Consider the following 20,875-nt stretch of genomic DNA (forward strand, 5'->3'; position numbering starts at 1 on the left):
TAAAGATTAGGCGCTATACAAAGTCCTCATTATTATTATTACAACCCTTTCTTATTCATCTAGAGTCAAAGTAACTCCTGTATATTACAACCCTTTCTTACTCATCTAGAGTCAAAGTAACTCCTGTATATTACAACCCTTTCTTACTCATCTAGAGTCAAAGTAACTCCTGTATATTACAACCCTTTCTTACTCATCTAGAGTCAAAGTAACTCCTGTATATTACAACCCTTTCATATTCATCTAGAGTCAAAGTAACTCCTGTATATTACAACCCTTTCTTACTCATCTAGAGTCAAAGTAAGTACTATATATTACAACCCTTTCATATTCATCTAGAGTCAAAGTAACTCCTATATATTATATTGATCCAGAACATAATATATCAAGCCACATCAACAACTAGCACATAACCTTTATTGTAAAAAACTAAGTGATTTAACTGGTTACACATATATAAGTAAATCACAACACATCATGACTCCTCTAAGCCGTGTTTGCATCAAATTAATGGATAAGTGGATGGTCAGACAGATGAATGAATAAATGAATGCATACAGTAGATGAACAGATATATAGACAGAGATTAACTAATTCAAAAAAATAAATAAAAAACAATCAAAACAACAAAAATAACATATGGTTTAATTACATATTTTAAGGTGGACATGCAATGTTGTCCTTGTTCATTTCTTAGTGCAAGAGAAGTGTGAAACGAACAAAAATTTCAAAACCTCATCCCTTTGTAAGAACCACTAAACTGCCCTTCTAAAACTGGTATGCAGAGCACATTCGAAGGATTTGCTTCGTTCAGTACAACTCTGGAAATAAATGTTTTTTTTATAGCATTTAAGTTTTAAATTTGCAAATCATAATTTGAACATTTATTCTCAATATATATATATATATATATATATATATATATATATATATATATATATATATATATATACATATATATATATAATATATATATATATAATTGGTCTGTGTACCTCGATAGACCTTTACTTACTATAAAGTGCATCTGCTAAGCAGTGCTCCCTCTTTGCTAAATAGAGATCTTGATTGGTACACCGAGATCTCAATTACAAAAAATGTGAAGTGTGTCCCTTCACGGTCTCCGTACATTGGCACTGCGGTTTATGGAAAAACAATTAGTAACGTGATACCAATAACAAAAAAATCTCAGACCCGCTGTCATGTTGGTTATTTTCTTTTGTCCTAAATCGATTTGGGTGGCAGGGTCCAGTATGGTAATTTGGCCCGTGGCAAATTTCTTAACCTAAGGATGTGGTGTGACGTTTTCTGCTATTATTGTTTACTATATATATATATATATATATATATATATATATATATATGAATATATTTGTGAACTACGTGTTTCGGGCATGTGTTGTTCTTGAAATTGATGTCAGGCATATACACCTTCCATAGTTGCTCTGCAGTATGTTGATAGTGAAATACCAATAATCGGATAGGAAGAAGAGCTAGCCTCCCATAGCAGTAGACACGTGGGTTCAAGGCAAGTAGAGCATCTCAAAAACGGCTTGGATGACAACTATTCTGAATTGCACCAAGCTGTTTAGTAGACAGTGTTTTCCAAAATTTTCATCCAGGGAAAGCGCTTGCGTTTGCACTGTCAGCACCACTTGCTGTCAAAAATGACCTTCGGATGTGACAAATGCATGTATAAAATAGGGGTTGAGGTGCCTGCTATGAACTGCCATTGACTTCTCTGGTCAAGTGGATAATATTCTTATGCTTTGTTTTAATATAGGTATCTAAAAATATGGACCTTTTTGACCTCACTTGCATGTTTGATTTTTTTATGATCTTTTTAAACTAGGTCGCTGATTGCGGCATTAAATTTGTACATAAAAACTCGCCCCTGCCCCCTTGATTGCTATTTTTAGGCACTGATGTTACTGTTAGTCTGGTTCCCAGCATAGTATGCTCCCTGGGTTGGACTCCGCTATACTAAGTGCAACGCAGCGAGCATACTAAGCAGGGAACCAGACTAACTAAATGGGCAGCCCCTATATTCCGATTAACAATAACCGAGGACATTCCGATTGAATTGGTAGCTGTAAACAATCATGGCGGACACAAAACGAACTTTTCAAAGTCCATCTAAAACGGTAACTTATATGAACAGAAATACACAAACTCATGATATTTTTCAAGTTAAATTTAATTGCACAAAACATATATATTGGTGTCATCTACCCTATGCTTTAGGAAGCACATGCAAATACAGTATTGACTGACAAAAGGCCCGCCAATTTTGTTCTGCACGGGCACGTAAACTTTTTCGTTGTAGATGCGTAGTCTTAGTAAGACTGTAATATATTCGGTTTACGTGTGTCTCCATCTTCTTTAACAACAGGATCATTGGCCAGTTATAACAGTATTGCTAATAAAGCCAGACAATAGCATATGAAGCACTACTCCTACAACGTAAGACGCATCACCCGTAGTCCTACAATGTAAGACATAGCACATGTTGTTTTTGTTTCAGTGCTATGCTTACTATCCAGATAACTGCGTTGTATGGGTTGTTTTCACAGACGTCACGATTGAGTACGCAAATACCCACAATGCAATGCGCGCGCACATTGCGCCGCCATCTTGAGTCTCAAACAAACATTTGTCAACATTGGTCATCATGTATATTCAAGATAATAATCTGATTTAACTGTCAATAAGGACATTTACTTCGTTGAAACAATACGTAGATTAAATTTGAGATTAAGTGCCCTATAGAACGAAAATAAAATTAAGGCTGGAAGTTCCCTTGCTTTTATCGAAATACAGAATAGTGAATCTGAACCGTAATCATGTATATTGCTATCAAATAGTAATGCATTCTTATTTTTCAATATTGACATTTTTAAAAAGTGTGTCGTATCATATCCCTAAGCTTATCATCTTGAAAGAGTATTTCCGGACAATGATTTTCGGGATACAATATCAGTTACGAATTACAATTTCATAGCATGTGTTTTATGCCAGAACTTTTATGTACAAATACTTTTCGCGACAACAGGTGTTTGTGCCCAAGACAGTTGACAAACCAGTTTAATTAGTATGGTCAAATATTGTATTTGTTGTGGAGATGATAGACGTATGATGATACGGAATGAAAGTGATAACCATTCAAAGAAGTGTCATCTTCAGTGTGTTCAAACGAAACACTTGCCAAACAGAACATGACTTTGTGTCGAATGTCAAAACGAAGTATTCCTGAAATGCTTTTAGAAATATGAAATTATATATTAACAATTAGCTTTTAACTTTAAAGATAACCAAATGATTGATTTCAGCCCATGAAAATTGAAAATCATTATCTGCTTCTACTTGTGTGTGTATCCATTTGTTTGTGCATTTGTTTATCGATCGATCAATTTGTTTATGAAAGAATAACAAATATGGTTGAAATTTAATGTTTGACTTGAAGAAAACAAGTAGAAAAGTATTTGGTCTCGTGCAGTTGACATGCACAACAGAATATGATGTATTATTATATTATATTATTATATTATTACGCACAAAATGAGACGTGCCTTCGTAATTATGCGGGAAGAACAATGTTATTAGGTGCCGATTAGAGGGGCTAGGGGCTCAAAATGGCGGATATGGAAGTACACACGTTTTTTGACGTCACATGAAAACAACGGATAGCGTGTTCTGATGTCGTTGACATTGGAATGAGTAATCAAAGTTTCAGGAACATCTCGCACACTTGGCAGCCTATATCGACACTCTTCCACTAATTTATGTGTAATTAGTATACTTAATGTGCTGTCTTTATCCTGGTGGAATGAAAATATGACACTAGCAAATGGATGCATTTTCATGTTTCATTGACATACATTTAAATTTGTTGCAATGCAATGGTAGTCGCGGTATACTGAAATATGTTTAAGTATATTAATGGTGGGGGATATGTTTCTTGAATGAAATGAAATGCTGCTTACAGTTCCAATAGGCATACTATATTTTTATTCATTTCGTTAAAGAATAATATTTTAACTTAACCCAATTTTGGCATTCTCAGCTTTAATCGCGTTTTTGCCAACTGAAATGTAGGCCAACAAAACTTGAAAACAGGTCCATTTCTTTTGTGAGAATTTTAATTTACTAGAGAAAAGATGGGTAAGTAAAGTCTGACAAAAACATTATAACTTTACTTTGCAAGAAAGCGTCATTATTGGTTGCCAGATATTCTTTATTTTAAACATCAAATATATTAATATATATATATATATATATATATATATATATATATATATATATATATATATATATATATATATATATATATATATATATATAATTAGTATATGTATTGCACTGTTTTTTTACTATCAGGGAGCAGGAGTACTAAGGTTGGCATTGTGACACAGGAATGGTTGGCTGACCAAAAACATATTGTTTTACCAAATAACAAAAAACATAATTTAATATAAAAAAAAATAAACATAATTTAGATTATAATATGTTTAGGTAAAATAGTTATAATGACTACATTTCATTGATCCATTTTTAACTGATCCTCATTATCCAGAGATCAAAATTAAATAATTAAAGTGTATTAAAAAGAGCAATTATTATTTCATGTTTATGATAAGATGATCTGGTGCTTTAATTTAAAATCATAATTGTACAGCATGATAAACAAGATTATAACAATTCCTTTACTCATCTTAATTAGAAAAAGAAAAAAGATGTTGACAAAATTGCTTTTCTGTTTTAGTTTTATGTATACACATCAAGTAATTATAGTGGCACTGTTTTCATTGCACATGACTCTCTAGTGTGAATCTCTATGCTCTAGCACAGAAATTCATATATATATATATATATATATATATATATATATATATATATATATATATACTTATTTTCATCTGTCATATATACACACATAACTTATTTTCTGTCATATATATACACATTACTTATTTTCACCTGTCATATATACACACATTACTTATTTTCATCTGTCATATATACACACATTACTTATTTTCACCTGTCATATATACACACATTACTTATTTTCACTGTGAGAAAGCTTGCCAGTAGCTTCTCGTGGGTTGGCGGTTCTTTCCGGGGTTTTCCCGGGTTCTTCCTCCACCATTAATGCTGGCCGCCATGTATAGCCTATCGAGTGCTGAAAAATGGCGTTAAACCCTACAACAACAACAACAACTTATTTTCACCTGTCATATATACACACATTACTTATTTTCATCTGTCATATATACACACATTACTTATTTTCATCTGTCATATATACACATATTACTTACTTTCACAAGTCATATATATACACACATTACTTATTTTCATCTGTCATATATACACACATTACTTATTTTTACCTGTCATATATACACACATTACTTATTTTAATCTGTCATATATATACACATTACTTATTTTCATCTGTCATATATACACACATTACTTATTTTTACCTGTCATATATACACACATTACTTATTTTAATCTGTCATATATATACACATTACTTATTTTCATCTGTCATATATACACACATTACTTATTTTTACCTGTCATATATACACACATTACTTATTTTCACCTGTCTTCTCACCATTAGAGCACAGAGGATGTAGATAGAGCTAGTTTAGAACTTGACTCAGAAGTTACTGATCCAAGCTCAGGTAACAATAAACAGGTAAACATTCTAACACATTAATTATCACTTTTCTGTTTACATAATACTCTTCTTCCTTTCATTTTCACATTCTTTTTGTCTGTAGCACAAGCCTTCCTAGGTAGTTTTATTAAAGTATTTTAACATTTCCATTAAATTGGCACAGACATTATTTGTCTTCATTATTTTACTATTCATCTATTAATTTTGCAGAGTTAAAAATTCTTCCTTAAATTAAGCTGGGTCTATTTTAGGATGTGTGATAGTACTATTTCTCAAATATAGAATCAAAACATCATCAAAATGTGCAAAATTCTGCATAGTATTTTGCAAGCACTACTTTATTTCTTTATTAATTCAATCCTCCCTCCCTCATTTAGAAAATTGTTTCCTTTCATTTATAAAAAAGTGAGGAACCTTTATAAATTTTTAATTCTAGAATTGACCCTGAATAAGGTAAAAAAGTCTTGTTTGCCATGTGACATCTAATGATGTCTACTTTGTCCTAATTAGTGCCAATCTGACCTCCAATACGGCCACCACAGCAGCTAATTTGGAAATCTGATTATTGCTGTAGAATCTCATAGGTGCTTTACACCAGAGGTGCACAACCCATGGCCCGCAGGCTGGATCTGGCCCATGAACGTGTTCTGTCCAGCCCTTAGGGCAAATTAAAACAACACAGAAATCTGGTCCATGAACAGTAATTGTGTTAAAAAAATTAATGTTTGCGGCCCTTGAGTGGTCTTAGAAAATGCAATCTGTCCCTTATCCGATAAAGGTTGTACACCCCTGCTTTATGCAGTCAACAGTTAAAAGGATGAAGTGGTCTTATCTTGAAATTCCTGGGAAAGTGTTCAGCCAGTAGAGTATCAGTCGCTTCAAGGAACTCTTGTTTTTGCCATCTGCTTACCAAAAATGAAAAAACTATAGTCTGATACACTTGAAACAAAATGAGATTCACCTAATTCATACTTCGAAAAGAAAATTTCACAAAGCCAATAGTGACATTTTAGTCAAAAGATTTAATTAATATCCAGCTAATTGTGAGATATGATTTGCATTTATTACATGCTCAGTATTATTTAATGTTATCTTTTGTCATGGAAACATATGTAATTAAAGGCCAAAAAGCAAGGGATACATCAAGGAACGATACTATCAGTCGGTAATCTTCATTACAAATCACTGTTAAAGACTTAGAGGAGTAAATATAATGTTCTGTATTCCTTAATTTAATGAAAAGAAAATGGCTTGGACTAGACAGAGGTCAACAAAGGCTTAGTAATGTACTTGACTTTTGAGTTCTGTATTCTAGAGAAAACAAAATGATGTGGACTGGACAGAGGTCAATAAAAAGTTGAGGCAACATGGACTACAGCCCCTCAAGTTCCTACATCCTGCTGATGTCCAACATCTGGGAGGTATTAACAAAACAATTCAGCTCTACTCAGTTTACTTCCAATGAGCAACGATGTATGTCGGTTTATCTCACGTACTCATATAGTCCTTGGGCATTTGCATGATGCAGTTTTTTAGGTGGAAGCCAGAAGACTCTGAGGAAATCACTAACTATTGAAGGCAGCTTGTTTCTCATAAAGTTGTTATTTGTTTGTTTGTACCTGGGCCTTTAGAATTGCAAAGTTAGCACATTACCAGTGTACTAGCCAAGCCCATATTATCATTGTAGTTGAATTTGTTCTTACCATGTGTTTTAACATCATCAGCATTAATGGTCTGTGACTTGTATTAAGAAAAGCAGGCACAAATGTCAATATAAAAAAATTATGTATCATTTTTGTGCAAATTTTTAAAGACAAAGATACTGCAAATTATTAACTTAAGTATGCAACATGTATATTGTCATTTACCTGAAGTATGCAACATGCATATTGCCATTTAGCTGAAGTATGCAACATGTATATTGAAATTTAGCTGATGTATGCAACATGTATATTGCCATTTCGCTGAAGTATGTGGTATGAACATTACTATTTAGCTGAAGTATGCAACATGCATGTGGCCATTTAGCTAATTGTGAATAATTTGTGTGCAGATTTGTTGAATTTACTGAATTTGTGCAAGAGTTTTTAGTCTTGGTGTCAAAAGATATAAAGTCTTACATTATTGTGAATTAAATCCCAAATAATCCTAAATATTTATCCAAAAGTGTAGAATGTTCTGAATTATTTCCAGTAGATTTAAATATCTGGATGTACTACAATGATGTGATCCAGAATGTCTTTGAATTAGTTCTCAATAATCTGAAAGTAGTGTTTTATTCCAAATGGGTCAATGAGCACTTTGTAATTTTAATGAATAATTTAAATAAATAATTTTTCTAAATTATATCAGAATGCAACTGTAAGTGATTTCACAGACTCATCATTGAACAGGAATGAATAATTTTGTATCAGTCCTCTAAATACACACACCTAACATGACCTGCAACACAATGGGAACTTTCATCAACTCTTAATACACACACCTAACATGACCTGCAACACAACGGGAACTTTCATCAGCTCTTAAGCAAGGTTTATCTTTGAACTTAAATTTTAGTAAACATTTTGTTTACTACTTGTAACCATGTCAAAAATCAGGTAGGCAAACCATGGCAGCATTCAGATAAGCAAAACCTCTACCTTCAATCATGGACAAAGATAAAGCACACAATAAAAATTGAATATACAACGCAATTAGATTTACATAAAATACCTACCACCAAATTTTGTTTTGCACATGTCTTGCACTTATGATAAGGAAGAAATGTATTGATTAGTGATGAAAGAGATCAACCAGATAAAATGATTCATTCAACAAAAATGTCCAACAACTGTAATTCTAGACCTAAGATTTTTACTGAACTTCATGCATTTTTTTCAGACGATACCTATCAATTTTTAGGTCAAAAGCCAGGGACATAGAAACTAATTTCCACATGGAAACCAATTCTAGCCTATTTACCTTTATCAGTTGTTGTGGATGACTTGCATTCCATGTAAGAAAGGCACCTATTCATTTTTGGGTCAAATGTATAAGGTTATAATGGTCAGATAAGGAAAAAAATATGTACCCTAAATTTAATCTTATATTGTAAACTTGACCAAACTTTTTATATGACTAACACCAACATTTGTATATGACTAACACCAAACTTTGTATATAACTAACACTGAACTTAGTGTATGACTAACACCAAACTTTGTATATGACTAACACCAAACTTTATATATGACTAACACCAAATGTTGTATATGACTAACACCAAACTTTGTATGACTAACACCCAAAAAATTGTATATGACTAACACCAAACTTTGTACATGACTAACACCAAACTTTGTATATGACTAACACCCAAAACATTGTATATGACTAACCCCAAACTTTGTATATGACTAACACCAAATTTTTTACATGACTAACACCAATCTTTGTATTTGACTAACACCAAACTTTGTATATGACTAACACCCAAAAAATTGTATATGACTAATACCAAACTTTGTATATGACTAACACCAAACTTAGTATATAACTAACACTGAACTTAGTGTATGACTAACACCAAACTTTCTATATGACTAACACCAAACCTTGTATGACTAACACCCAAAAAATTGTATATGACTAATATCAAACTTAGTATATGACTAACACCAAACTTTGTATATGACTAACACCAAACTTTGTAAGTGACTAACACCAAACTTTGTATATGACTAATACCAAACTTTGTACATGACTAACACCAAACTTTGTATATGACTAACACCAAACTTTGTACATGACTAACACCAAACTTTGTATATGACTAACACCAAACTTTGTATATGACTAACACCAAACTTTGTATATAACTAACACTGAACTTAGTATATGACTAACACCAAATTTTGTATATGACTAACACCAAACTTTGTATATGACTAACACCAAATTTTGAATATGACTAACACCCAAAACATTGTATATGACTAACCCCAAACTTTGTATATGACTAACACCAAATTGTTTACATGACTAACACCAAATTGTTTACATGACTAACACCAAACTTTGTATATGACTAACACCAAACTTTGTATATGACTAACACCAAACTTTGTATATGACTAACACTTGCTGCAAGAACAAAACCTTTTTAATTTTATGGTAAAACGGTTAATGTCTGATGTCACAGAGATACCAGGCAAGAGAAAGGTTTCTTATGTTGCACAAGGTATAATGAAACCAAACTTTTAGGATAACTTGCTAATATGGGAACAAAATAAGCTAGAAATGTTTTTGGATTTTAGGGTTGATATGTGAAGGTCACCACAAACCAAAGAAGACAGCCATTTTTTTTAATCAGTGCTGTCTAGGGTCAGTCATGCTCTGATGACAGACTATGGCAGGTTATAATGTACTGTTGTAATGTTCTGTGTATAGCACCCATGTATCTGTCTTGTTCTTATTAGCCAATATGATTTGTTTTTCTAACTTTCTCTGATTTATAATAGACCACTGTAGTAAATATTATTCAGTGGGAAACAGTCAGCATGACATTGTGAAAAATACCATTATGCTCCATTTTACAATAGAGTATAACTTGTAATACACTAAAGCTTTTTAAAGTGGAATACTTTATCAATAGTGTATAACTTGTAATACACTAAAGCTTTTTAAAGTGGAATGCTTTTACAATAATGTATAACTTGGAATACATCAAGGATTTTTAAAGTATAATACTTTTTTGCCATAGTTAATAATTTGAAATACACTGAAACCTTTTAAAGTGGAATACTTTTACAATAGTGTATAACTTGCAATACACTAAAGCTTTTTAAAGTGGAATACTTTTACAATAGTTTATAACTTACAATAGATTGAGGCTTTTTAAAGTGGAGTACTTTTACAGTAGTGTATAACTTGCAATTTATCGAGGCTTTTTAAATTTGAGTACTTCTGCAATAGTGTATAACATGAAATACAGTGAGGCTTTTTAAAGTGGAGCCTTTTTACATTAGTGTATAGCTTGCAATACATATAGGCTTTTTAGAGTGAGTATTTTTACAATAGTGTATAACTTGCAATACATATAGGCTTTTTAAAGTGAGTGTTTTTACAATAATGTATAGCCTTCAATACACATAGGCTTTTTAAAGTGGAGTATTTAATTACCTCTCTATTCACAGGTAATGCCATATGCCTGGATGCACCAGGGAGTAAAATTGCAAGAGAAAACTACATCGCTTTAATAGCAGACTGTGACCGAAGGCAGGATCTTGTACAAGAACTCATTCTGACCAACAACCAGCTTAAGTAAGGCCTTTGAACTAGTCTGATTAATTAAATTTTTGTTTCTTGACCATTCAGAATGGACTGGAATACTTTATTCCTTTGTTAAAGTGTTTTTCTTCTAAAGTAAACAACATTTCATTAACTGAGTTGACATAATGACATTTATATACTGTGTACAACACATTTACACAAATATACATTGTCATAAAAGTTTCAGTGTTTTCTAAAACAATAAATTGTCTCAATTTTATCTCATCTGATTATGGTAAGGCCCAGTGTCCTTTATTCTGTTGTGCACCTTACTTTGTTCATCTATCAACACAGTGTCCTTTATTCTGTTGTGCACCTTACTTTGTCCATCTGTCAAAACAGTGTCCTTTATTCTGTTGTGCACCTTACTTTGTCCATCTGACAAAACTGTGTCCTTTATTCTGTTGTGCACCTTACTTTGTCCATCTATCAACACATTGTCCTTTATTCTGTTGTGCACCTTACTTTGTCCATCTATCAACACAGTGACCTTTATTCTGAAGTGCACCGTACTTTGTCTATCTATCAACATGATGTCCTTTATTCTGTTGTGCACTTTACTTTGTCCATCTATCAACACGGTGTCCTTTATTATGTTGTTCACCTTACTTTGTCCATCTATCAACACGGTGTCCTTTATTCTGTTGTGCACCTTACTTTGTCCATCTATCAACATGGTGTCCTTTATTCTGTTGTTCACCTTACTTTGTCCATCTATCAACACGGTGTCCTTTATTCTGTTGTGCACCTTACTTTGTCCATCTATCAACACGGTGTCCTTTATTCTGTTGTGCACCTTACTTTGTCCATCTATTAACATGGTGTCCTTTATTCTGTTGTGCACCTTACTTTGTCCATCTATCAAGATGGTGTCCTTTATTCTGTTGTGCACCTTACTTTGTCCATCTATCAAGATGGTGTCCTTTATTCTGTTGTGCACCTTACTTTGTCCATCTATCAAGAAGGTGTCATTTATTCTGTTGTGCACCTTACTTTGTCCATCTATCAACATGGTGTCCTTTATTATGTTGTTCACCTTACTTTGTCCATCTATCAACACGGTGTCCTTTATTCTGTTGTGCACCTTACTTTGTCCATCTATCAACATGGTGTCCTTTATTCTGTTGTTCACCTTACTTTGTCCATCTATCAACACGGTGTCCTTTATTCTGTTGTGCACCTTACTTTGTCCGTCTATCAACACGGTGTCCTTTATTCTGTTGTGCACCTTACTTTGTCCATCTATCAACATGGTGTCCTTTATTCTGTTGTGCACCTTACTTTGTCCATCTATCAACATGGTGTCCTTTATTCTGTTATGCACCTTACTTTGTCCATCTATCAACACGGTGTCCTTTATTCTGTTGTGCACCTTACTTTGTCCATCTATCAACATGGTGTCCTTTATTCTGTTGTGCACCTTACTTTGTCCATATATTAACATGGTGTTCTTTATTCTGTTGTGCACCTTACTTTGTCCATCTATCAACACGGTGTCCTTTATTCTGTTGTGCACCTTACTTTGTCCATCTATCAACATGGTGTCCTTTATTCTGTTGTGCACCTTACTTTGTCCATCTATCAACATGGTGTCCTTTATTCTGTTATGCACCTTACTTTGTCCATCTATCAACACGGTGTCCTTTATTCTGTTGTGCACCTTACTTTGTCCATCTATCAAGATGGTGTCCTTTATTCTGTTGTGCACCTTACTTTGTCCATATATTAACATGGTGTTCTTTATTCTGTTGTGCACCTTACTTTGTCCACCTATTAACAAAGTGCCCTTTATTCTATTGTGCACCTTACTTTTTCCATCTATCAAAACTTGTTTGGGAAAATTCTAGAAGCTTTGATCAGATTTTCTGTGCTACCTTATATAATCAAGACCTTGGATGAGGTTGTTATGTGCAGCATCCATGAATGTAAATGAGGTGAACTTGCATTGGATTGGCTGAGCTTTGGGAACACTCTGGAGACCATATTTCTGATCAGAATTGAAATCTAGGTTCAGTAAAACCTGTTATGGGCGACCTCTGCTATGAGCGACCACCTGTCATTTCCGACCACAATCATAATGCATGGATCAATTTTATTATATAAATGCTCAGTCGTGAGCGGCCATCTGCTGAATGAAACCAGTGGCCGCAGTGTCTTGGCAAAATATGAATTTTGACACTGCTGTGAATGATTGTATCGCAAAAACGAGGATAAACTCCACCGACCTTTACTCAATCTCAGTAACAATAACCACTCATACCGTTCTAAAAAACAAAAGGGCTGGCTACCGCTATCTGAAATTTTGTAGGTACGCTTATAGTGTTTTATAGTTTCTGTTGTAAACTAGACTAAAGTACATGTAAATTATTCCCTTGTCTGGTTCCATGATTCTTATGCTCCCTGTGTTGTTCTCCACTATTCATATAGGGGAGAGCAGCTCTAAGCATATGAAGCAGTGAACCAGACTAATTATTCCCGCACTTAGCCTGCTTCCTGGGTTTATCATAGATCACATGTATGAGAAGGACCCAACATCTCTATGAATGACTCTGTCACGAGACACAGACAGGCACCACTCCAAATTTCTGAAAAACCCATTCTTAAAGAGAGACCTTTTCAGTGAAGAAAAATGAAAACCATAAGCACATTTCCAACACTATGTGTGCTGTGACAGAAATATATATGTACTGTACATATTTCATGGATTATCTGTACTGTACATATTTCATGGATTATCTGTACTGTACATATTTCATGGATTATCTGTACTGTACATATTTCATGGATTATTTGTAATGTACATATTTCATGGATTTTCTGTAATGTACATATTTCATGGATTATCTGTAATGTACATATTTCATGGATTATCTGTACTACACATTTTAATGGATTATCTGTGCTGTTCATAATTCAAGGGACTGCTCCGGTGGCCTAGTGGTTAGAGCGCCCCCCCTCAGATGAGGGAGGTCGTGGCTTTGATCCCCAGTCGAGTCATACCAAAGACTTACAAATATAGTACTTACAGCTGCTTCACTTGGCACTCAGCGTTAAGAGGTTAGTGTTAGGACTGGTCAGCCTGGTGTCAGGATAATGTGACTGGGTGGGACATCATGCTACATGTCTGCGGCATGATGCCTGAGTGCTAGACATCACTATAAACTGTCACACTGCAGACATTGTAGCGATATGACTGAAAAAATGTTAAAAAATCCAAATCACACACACACATAATTCATGGATTATCAGTACAGTACTGTACATATTTCATGGATTATCTGGCCAGGCAGACTGCCTTGACAGAGAAATATTTTTGTACCATACATATTTCAGGGATGATGTGCCCAGATGGTCTACCTTTACAGAAATATGTAATTACTGTAGATATTTCAAGTATTATCTAGCCACTCAGTCTTCCATGACAGAAATATTTATCTACCATACATATTTCAGGGATGATGTGGCCAGACAGTCTGCCATGACAGAGAAATATTTTGGTAAAATGAAGGATCTCAAGATCATGTTGGAGAGCTCTAGAGCAAGAGTTCAGGTACAAATAAATACAGGCTCTAATTCAGTATGGGACGGATTACCAATATTGGCTGAATAAAGATCTTACTTGCTAATGTGATACCAAATACAAAAGAAAATTGAGCAATTTTTGTACAATGTATGAAAATCTCAATTCCAGGTATGTGAAAAACTTGTAGCTTTTTGAGTACAGAAGTATTTTCTAATGAATATTAGTTAAGATGTATTTCTTGTTATATTTATGAATTTGGGATGGATTGTTGATGGATTTGGGATAGAAGTCATTGGTACGTTTATTTATGGATGTGGCATAAAACTGAATTAAACTTTTGTTTGATGAAGAAGGGTTAGGGTGTAGATAATGAAATTTTGTGTAAATTGACATGTAGACATTTCTTATCTTGCTGGTACTTACTGTTAGTTTAACTCTAAAGTGTCAATGTCAGATTTGAAAACAAGGATTATTTTATGAGGGGTTGGTTTAGGGGCTTAAATTCCTGGTAGGTCTGCAGAGTGAACTGGGTTAATTATTGGTTTCTTTAGGGAATTGACTAGTGTACAGATGGAGCTGGCTTATGAGGGGCTTCTTTAGGGAATTTACTAGTGTAGAGATGGAACTGGCTTATGAGGGGCTGATTGAGGGACTTGACTAGTCTACAGATGGAACTGGCTTATGAGGGGCTTCTTTAGGAATTTACTAGTGTAGAGATGGAACTGGCTTATGAGGGGCTGATTAAGGGACTTGACTAGTCTACAGATGGAACTGGTTTATGACGGGCTTCTTTAGGGAATTTACTAGTGTAGAGATGGAACTGGCTTATGAGGGGCTGATTGAGGGACTTGACTAGTCTGCAGATGGAACTGGCTTATGAGGGGCTTCTTTAGGGAATTTACTAGTGTAGAAATAGAACTGGCTTATGAGGGGCTGATTGAGGGACTTGACTAGTCTACAGATGGAACTGGCTTATGAGGGGCTTCTTTAGGGAATTGACTAGTGTAGAGATGGAGCTGGCTTATGAGGGGCTGATTGAGGTACTTGACTAGTCTACAGATGGAACTGGTTTATGACAGGCTTCTTTAGGGAATTTACTAGTGTAGAGATGGAACTGGCTTATGAGGGGCTGATTGAGGGACTTGACTAGTCTGCAGATGGAACTGGCTCATGAGGGGCTTCTTTAGGGAATTGACTAGTCTACAGATGGAACTGGCTTATGAGGGGCTTCTTTAGGGAATTGACTAGTGTAGAGATGGAACTGGCTTATGACGGGCTTCTTTAGGGAATTTACTAGTGTAGAGATGGAGCTGGCGTATGAGGGGCTTCTTATGGGAATTGACTAGTGTAGAAATGGAGCTGGCTTATGAGGGGCTTCTTTAGGGAATTGACTAGTGTAGAGATGGAGCTGGCTTATGAGGGGCTGATTTAGGGAATTTAATTCTTTGCCAGTCTGCAGAGGAAACTGGTTTGATAAAGTTCTGGTTTAGTCACATTTCACAGTTGATAATTGAATATTTGTTGAGTCTTAAATTTGTAGCAACCATGAAATTTGTAAAAATTGGTGTAGCATGAATAAAAGTGAAAGCACAGTATTAAAAAAAATATACCCTTTTGGTCCCTACTGACACATAAAATACATCCTTTGGGTCCCTACTAATGTAAGATAACTGCTTTAGGTCCCTGCTGACACGTAACATACATCGGGTCCCTACTCATGTATAACACTTTCTTTAAAAAAAGCTAGATTGACTTGACACTGTTTATTATTTGTAACATGCTCAATCAGTAATTTAAAAACTTAAATCATTATGCTATGGAAATGTCATTTCTAATAAACATGAAAGATTTTGAACCTGTCAGCATTTGTTTGAAAAGTTGTATGTAATTACTTTCACTATCATGTATTTTGTATGTAGCATTAGTATATTTCAGAGTTACATGCAAGTTTCAAAGTTTAAAATTATTTCCTGTAGGAGATGGAGAAGTCAGCCACAAAATCTAGTCAAAGATCTTCCTCCCATTCCCCGTCTCGCTCAGTGTCCACGGAAGATCCAGAAATTCTTGCAAACACAAAGGCTGCCATTCATGCACGTTGTAAACAACTGGAGTACAAATGTGAGGTCCAAGAAAAGGAACTTGAAAGACAGAGAATTAAATTACGTAAAATGGCAGCTGAGGTAGGATAATTTGTGGAAAAAAATTATTCATTGAGATTTTAGGTAGATTTATTCAATGAAAATACATGTAGACTTAATCAGTGGCGTTACAGGTAGCTGTTCAGTGAGATTTTAGGTAGACTTATTCATAGAGATTACAGGTAGACTTATTCAGTGAAATTACAGGTAGACTTATTCATTGTGATTACATGTAGATGTATTCATTGAAATTACAGGTAGACTTATTCATTGAGATTACAGATAGACTTATTCATAGAGATTACATGTACTTATTCAGGGAAATTACAGGTAGACTTAGTCATTGTGATTTCGTGTAGATGTATTAATTGAAATTACAGGTAGACTTATTCATTGAGATTACAGGTAGACTTATTCAATGAGATTACAGATAGACTTATTCAGTGAAATTACAGGTAGACTTATTCATTGAGATTACAGGTAGACTTATTCAATGAGATTACAGATAGACTTATTTAATGAGATTACAGATAGACTTATTCATTGAGATCACAGGTAGACTTATTCAATGAGATTACAGGTAGACTTATTCAATGAGATTGCAGATAGACTTATTCATTGAGATTACAGATAGACTTATTTAATGAGATTACAGATAGACTTATTCATTGAGATTACAGGTAGACTTATTCAGTGAGATTACAGATAGACTTATTCAATGAGATTACAGGTAGACTTATTCAATGAGATTACAGGTAAACCTATTCATTGAAAATACAGGTAGACTTATTCAATGAGATTACAGGTAGACTTATGCAATGGTGTTATGTATAGGTTTCTTCAATGAGATTACAGGCAGGATTATTCAGTGAGATTACAGGCAGGCTTATTTGATTATTTTTGCACATACTTTTCATTTCTAAAATGTAAAATAATGAAACATCTTGCAAAACTGCAAAGATATTTATTTCTTCTTCAGATACATTCCCCAATCACATTACATTAAGAATATTAACCTGCTACCTTGTGAATCTAGCCTACTAAAAGACGAAAATCTTCTTTTCCTTGCAATCTCATATTATCAAAGGGCAAGATCTTTTGCTAGTTTTTAGCTTCGCAACTGTACTGGTAACTTCATACAGTTTATCCTCTGACAATCCATTTTTTGTGTTCTAATTGAACCATTCCTTTTGTGTGGATTAAACATTCTGCTGCAGGTTGTGTACATTTATTTTTACAGTTTCTGCTAAATTTTCACCTTCAGTTCCAAGTCCTTCCCTTTGGCCTAAATATCAGTCTAAATATCAGTCTTAGGGCTTTTGTCAAGATTATGGATTGCATTGTCATCCTGTTCTGATTGGCTTTGTCTACAACAACAGCAATATACCAGGATGACATCCTCGGAAACACATCCAATAGGAATGATCACCTCTCACATTTAGATCATCTAGGTTTTCTAGTGAACTGGGAAAAGTCAGACCTCTGTCCATCTCACACTTTTATCCTTTTTGTGGAGTTCTTAACCAGCTTTAATCTGGTGTGGCTTGCATAATCAGAATCATTGAACTCATTGAGTCCATTTCCAACAGGACTTTGATTTCAGCGAGAGACTTTTGGAACTCCTCTGATTATTCAGTTTGGCTGCAGACTTGATCCCGCTCAAATGTCTTTTTATTCACCCCTTACAACTGTCATTGCTAGAACATTGGTGCCCCTTTTCATGTCACTGTGATGAAACAGACGTGATCATGCATGCCTGAGATGCGATCACTCCTGCATCAGTTGCTGACCAGATGAATCCTGCTGGAGAAGCCCCAGCATACTCTTAGATCTCACAAGATGATAGTCACCTCATGAAGATTCAAGCCATCTCAGTGAGCCTCACGTTTGGATGTAACATTTTGATCTGGGAGGTAATAGAAGCTGTTGGGTGGCATGCAGTCAACCTTCTTGAGTTTTTACCTCACAAATGTAACTTCACAGAGGCAAACCCTGAATCAGGTGGGTCAAGTGGCGGCAGCACAGATGACCACCAGACCAAATTAAAACAATCAACACAGCCTGTCATCCTTGCTGAATTCACCAGTGAAATTTTATAGGTACAGTGTGACCCCACTATAGCACGCTCCGTTATAATGCAAATTCGGATATAACGATGTCGTGGCATGGCTCCCGAAATTTTATATACATGTATTTTTCTTGTGTAAAAAAAAATAATCTTAAAAAGTATGAAAAAAACGTAAAAAGTTGCTTATCATTTTGGGGAAGAGATCGCGTATGAGTAATACAAAATGATCGTGGCTTGGCTCCTGAAATTTTATATGTATTTTTCTAGTACACGAAAAGTATTTTTTTTTTCTTCTTAAAAGTAAGAAGAAGAAAAAACGCATAAAAAGTTTATTCTGGGATCGCGTAGGTCTTCGCCAATGTCGCAAACTTGAATTGTTTTTCCTTATTGGCTGCAAAACATACCATGTGGCTTTTTTATTTGTTGGCGACATTGTTGGCTGTTTAAACTTTTATATACAACCATTGGTTTGGAGTGCAGAAATTCAGAGGCCACATGAAAGGAAGCCGCAAATTGGATATAAAATGCACTGAAATTTATCAAATGTTACATAAACAAATTCATTGTCCATACTGACAAACTATCTAAACAGTGCATTGTTGTATCATAATATGCTTATCTTGACATCTAGCATGAGTTCTGTATGTTGTGAAATATCCGATTTTTTGTTGTTGACTCTTCTGGTAATGGAGATCAACCGGACAAGGCATTGTTTCGCAATCTATCTTTCATCGGATTTTCGGCCGCTCGCTAGTAATTAATATATTTACAAAGACTGACATTTGTATGTGGATGGTAAGTAAAATTCTTCTTCGTTTCACTCAGAATTAAAGTCTTCAGATTGCTCACGTTTTCTGTCATAATCCCTGTCATCAGAACACCTGCGTCTCTATCGTCCGTTGACCCTTTGTTAATTTTCAGACGCATGCATGGAAGGCAGCATCACACTGCTGCCACAAATGTAAAAAAAATATATAAAAAAAATAACAAATCTTACTTATTGGTTTATTCAGTAAGCATTGAGGGACAGTAACTAGAATAGTCTAAATGACGGCCAATTCCTTTTTAAAAATGTATCCAGATAAAATAAATTGCTGAAATTTCAAAGGAAACAGATTACCTTTGAAGCACCGACTGTTATGAAAACGTGCTGAGCAGATGGAAAAAATACCAGTATCAATCATGCAATACAATTATTTGATGTTGCTGCCACAATAAGAAATGGGCATTCGTTTGGTTCTCCAAACCTGTCCTTTAGCGGTGACTTCAATAGCGCATGCAGCCTTCATCAAAGAAAGCCGACTACAGTCTTTCAATAACAGCAAAGAAGTTTTCTTCAGAGGAAGTCAGTACCAAACTTAAATAAAAGTGATGGAATCTGATGGATTTTTGCATTTTCCAATGTGGCTGGAACTCATTAACTGTGCTGTGAAAGTTTCCTTTTTGTAGGGAAAAAGTTTATGTCAATGGCAGCTTAAAACGCAAACTAACTTTACCGACTTGGAACGTACTTTAAAGTAAATGTGCTTCGTCATTCATTACATGATTGTGCTATGTTTTTCCACTGAATTCGGACCAATATGACCTGTTACAAAATTAATGAATATTTTAAAGCTGTGTGTTCATATTTTCGATGGAATCACTTGTATTGTGGATTCAATGTATATGATGGGTTACGGTTCGCAGGTGAGTACATGGTCTTGATACTCTATTCATGCTATACATTAGACATTTATATGTAAACAGGATTCACATATATGTACCAATTCATGGTTCTCTAAATAAAGTAAACTATTATATTATTATGTCTTCTCTGTTTTCACTACAGGTGTATTTCTCATTTAATATGCATCAATTCAAGATCGTAACTGTGCCGATGAAGCACGTATTTTACTGCCCACATTTATTACCCACATCTCCCCCAATTTTTTTTTTTTTTTGGGGGGGGGTACATTTTCTTCATCTAACTGACTTGGTTGCATATAACACGGTTCAGTGTATAATGCGGTCGGGTTTTATGGCTCCCAACTACCGTGTTATAGTGGGGTCACACTGTACAAAGATTTTAGTATTTATCTTAACTGTAAGTAAGGGTCACAGGTCAAGTGACTCTAGGCTATGTTTTTTATATAAGTAGG

At 34.6% G+C, this 20,875-nt stretch overlaps 1 protein-coding gene across 1 annotated transcript in view; it reads left to right on the plus strand.

The window, feature by feature from the left end:
* The first annotated feature begins 2,079 nt into the window (after positions 1-2,079).
* The window catches only part of LOC149791168 (centrosomal protein of 70 kDa-like), a 77,404-nt gene continuing 58,608 nt past the window's right edge, over positions 2,080-20,875 (plus strand). Inside the window, exons 1-6 of the mRNA XM_089969617.1 lie at positions 2,080-2,144; positions 5,636-5,713; positions 7,011-7,116; positions 10,873-10,999; positions 14,462-14,558; positions 16,508-16,711. Coding sequence (XP_089825743.1) covers positions 2,103-2,144; positions 5,636-5,713; positions 7,011-7,116; positions 10,873-10,999; positions 14,462-14,558; positions 16,508-16,711 — 654 coding nt within the window. The 5' untranslated portion in view covers positions 2,080-2,102. The remainder of the gene's footprint in view (positions 2,145-5,635; positions 5,714-7,010; positions 7,117-10,872; positions 11,000-14,461; positions 14,559-16,507; positions 16,712-20,875) is intronic.

This window comes from Sinohyriopsis cumingii, chromosome 9, assembly GCF_028554795.1.
Source record: "Sinohyriopsis cumingii isolate HCF-2022 chromosome 9, ASM2855479v2, whole genome shotgun sequence".
NCBI lineage: Eukaryota > Metazoa > Mollusca > Bivalvia > Unionida > Unionidae > Sinohyriopsis > Sinohyriopsis cumingii.